This window comes from Emiliania huxleyi, assembly GCF_000372725.1.
Source record: "Emiliania huxleyi CCMP1516 chromosome Unknown EMIHUscaffold_1312, whole genome shotgun sequence".
In the NCBI taxonomy this organism is placed as follows: Eukaryota; Haptophyta; order Isochrysidales; family Noelaerhabdaceae; genus Emiliania; species Emiliania huxleyi.
Window position 1 is genome coordinate 1 of NW_005201275.1, and position 2,912 is coordinate 2,912.

Here is a 2,912-nt window from a genome sequence, read left to right on the forward strand (position 1 = left end):
GCGTGAGCACGGGACCAGCGGGGTCGGAGCATCGCGTGCACACGAATGCTGACGAGGGAGTCTCGAGCGTGCTAGATCTCGTCCGAATCCCCCGCGTCTGGGAGCGCACCCCCAGCTCGGCGGATGCCGCACCAGCCGCTCGGCGGGGAAGGCGCCAAGCTGAGCGTGTGACACCCGCAGCAGCGAGCCGCCCTCCAGCCGCCACCGCATCAGCCCGTCCCACGCCTCCTCCTCCCAGCGGACAGCGCCTGCAGGGCATGCCGCGGACATGTCGTGGGCGTGTCTCCCGCGTCTCCCTCCCCTCTGAGCGGGCGCGGCGCCGTCGGGCTCAAAGCGGAGCGTGCGCGCGCGGGCGCCCTGCCAGTACGGGTCGCTCCCTGTCCAGTGCTCCCCAGCGGCGCGCTTGAAGCGAAAGTGCCACGTCAGCTCGCACAGCAGCGACGGGTCAATGTGCCGCGCCTCCGACTCGGCGAGCGAGCGGCGGAGTGCGCTCCTGCCGTGCTGCCGCCGCTGCGCGCGGCAAGCCTCGGAGACGTGCCGGCCCTCCCACACTCGCTCCGCAAGAGACGCCCAGAGCGAGTTGCTCGCAGCGAGCCTCGCCCAGCGGGACGAGACGCACGCCGCACGGCCGAGGCCCGCCAGCGGCAGGAGGCCGAGCACGTGAAGCAGCAGGTCGTCGCTGTCGAGGCACTCGGAGATCAGCCGTAGCGCAGCCGGCGACCGTTCGCAGAGGCTGCCCGACGCACCGCCGGATGAAGAGGACGCAGGAGCGCGCTTCTTCGATCGGGTGCGAGGCATACCGCTGGGCAGTCCCACACTCATTTCTTTTTTACGTCGAATTCCACCACCTTCACTCGCCAACGCCCCACATGCATGTGCTGATCCCAGCTCACCCCTACGAGGAGCGGCTATCGGCCATCTGACGCCGTCGCCTTTCTAGCGATCGAGCCGCGTTTACGCATCGAGTCAATGATCTTGTTGATTTTGGATGCAGTGCTCGACGACGCCACTGTCCGGCTCCTCTCGGCCGCATTGAAGCGCGAAAAGGCAAAGTCGGTGGCAAACATTGAGGCGACCTCGTAGTCGCTGGCCGAGCCGTCAATGGCGCCCTCCGCCATCGCACTGGTCGTGAACTCGCCCGAGTCGGGGTAGACATCCACCTGGCGCAGGAGGCATGAAGGGGGTGCGCGGTGTGGCGAAGGGAGAGGAAAGGTGGGGGCGCCGACCTTGCCGTTCCTCACCGCGCTAGAGGCAAAGGACTGGCCGACGATGCCATGTGGCTGGCTGCGCGCCGCCGCGTCGCCCTTTCCGTTGACGCCAACGTCTAACCTGTGCTCCGTAGCGCGGTCGCGCACGCGCACGCGCTCGCGCAGCGCAGCAGGTCAGCGTCATATAGTCCCGCGAGGCAGTCGGGGCTGCGCACCCTCCCTTGGAACGGGCTCCTTGGAGAGGAGGCGCACCAGGGCCGCAACTCAGTGCGGGCTGGCACGTGGGCAGCCAGCAGCACCGCCCACGGCGGTTCGGGACTCAGCGAGTAGTACCACAGCCGCGAGAGGAACAGCTCATCCAGTGCGCGGGCGCCATCGAGAAGGGCGGTAGGATACACGGCCCGTAGGTATGCGGCGATGGCCTGTGAGTAGTGGCCGGCCGCTCGTCTCGCCGCGCGGGCGTGCTGCGCGCAGGTCCGATTGTCGTCATTGGCTGGCCAGGAGAGCCAGCCCGAAGACTGCTTGGGATGCTTAGAGCCGCGGGGGGGCGGCGAACAAAGCGTGCACGGCACGAGCATAACGGCACCGTCGGCGGGCGAAGCGCGGGACGCTTCAAAAACAAGAAAACATGAAAAAAGAAAACATCAATTCCCGGCACGCGATCTTGTCAACACGCCGAGGCCTCCGGTGGCCATTCGCGAATCTTGCACGTCGAGGCCAGGGGATCTTTCCCGCGATTGCAGGAGCCCGATCCCTGTCGCACAGCGCGCTGGCTCGATCTCTACCATGCTGCTCGCCTCATCCTGGCTCAACCCGCAAGCCACCGACCAGTACAGCTCCACGTTTGAGGTCGTCCCGCTTCGGATTGGACGGCTGGAACAGCCACGCTATGGCGCCGAGCACCTCCTGATTTGCGCCACGCCTGAGCCCGGCGGATCGCTGCTCCCACTCTCGCTGGACTGGGACGACGGACAGCGGCTCGAGCAGGAATTGGAGCGAGGCAGCGCGGTTGGAGCGGGCGGCGGCGGCGGCTTTTTCGGTACCGCGGCCCTGCGAGCTTCGCTCGTCTTGCGGAAGGGAAGCTTCTTCTCCGCCGCCCGTTGCGCCGCCGCCGACCCTCTCGCGGGCGAGGACCTCTCCGCAGTCATGCTGCGCTCGCTGGCCGAGGCGGGGCTCGAGCCGAAGCAGGTTGCGCTGGCGCGCCCCGGCGGCGCAGGCGCAGTGCGATATAGAGACATGAAGGCGAACACGCCGGCCGCGCCGTCGGGCGTGGCGCTGCTGCCTCCCGAGGCGAGGCTGTATTGCCGCGAGGGGAGCGGCCGAACGCGAATCCTTCCCCTCGACGGCGCGGGCGAGGCGGTGGCGCTCGCGCGGAGGGCAGGGATGCCGGTGGAGGTGGCCCACCCTCCTCTCTCCCTCCCTCGGTGGAGGGCGCACAATGTCGTGACAGAGCTTTGCGAGTGTAGGTGTCGAGCGCGTTGTGGGAGGCGCACGCTGTCGCAGAGGTGGCGCTGCCCGAGCTGCGAGCAGAGACGCCCTTGTAGGAGCGGAGCTCTCGTCATCGGCCACAAACCGAATGCGACTACAGGCATGCGTGCGCGATGAAACATACCGCTTTTACTGATTCTGATATACTCAAACATGGGGCTGTTCAATACAAGTTTTCTGCAGAGCAAAAAGGACGTACGCTTTCTAAAGAAGCTT

The 2,912-nt window shown here is 67.0% G+C and overlaps 3 protein-coding genes across 3 annotated transcripts; 1 reads left to right on the top strand and 2 right to left on the bottom strand.

Moving 5' to 3' along the window:
- Window positions 1–109: 109 nt before the first annotated feature.
- Window positions 110–798, bottom strand: EMIHUDRAFT_252337 (hypothetical protein; the record flags this gene model as incomplete). Its single annotated transcript, XM_005788831.1, has 1 exon — window positions 110–798. A coding segment is annotated over one exon (689 nt), but the record flags the coding sequence as incomplete, so codon positions are not given.
- A 110-nt stretch (window positions 799–908) lies between these two features.
- On the bottom strand, window positions 909–1,903 carry EMIHUDRAFT_252338 (hypothetical protein; the record flags this gene model as incomplete). Its single annotated transcript, XM_005788832.1, has 4 exons — window positions 909–1,160; window positions 1,227–1,364; window positions 1,490–1,630; window positions 1,883–1,903. 4 exons carry the CDS (start codon window positions 1,901–1,903, stop codon window positions 909–911), a joined length of 552 nt encoding a protein of 183 aa, XP_005788889.1.
- A 91-nt stretch (window positions 1,904–1,994) lies between these two features.
- EMIHUDRAFT_252339 (hypothetical protein) lies at window positions 1,995–2,752 on the top strand (the record flags this gene model as incomplete). Its single annotated transcript, XM_005788833.1, has 2 exons — window positions 1,995–2,603; window positions 2,675–2,752. 2 exons carry the CDS (start codon window positions 1,995–1,997, stop codon window positions 2,750–2,752), a joined length of 687 nt encoding a protein of 228 aa, XP_005788890.1.
- Between the last annotated feature and the right edge of the window lie 160 nt (window positions 2,753–2,912).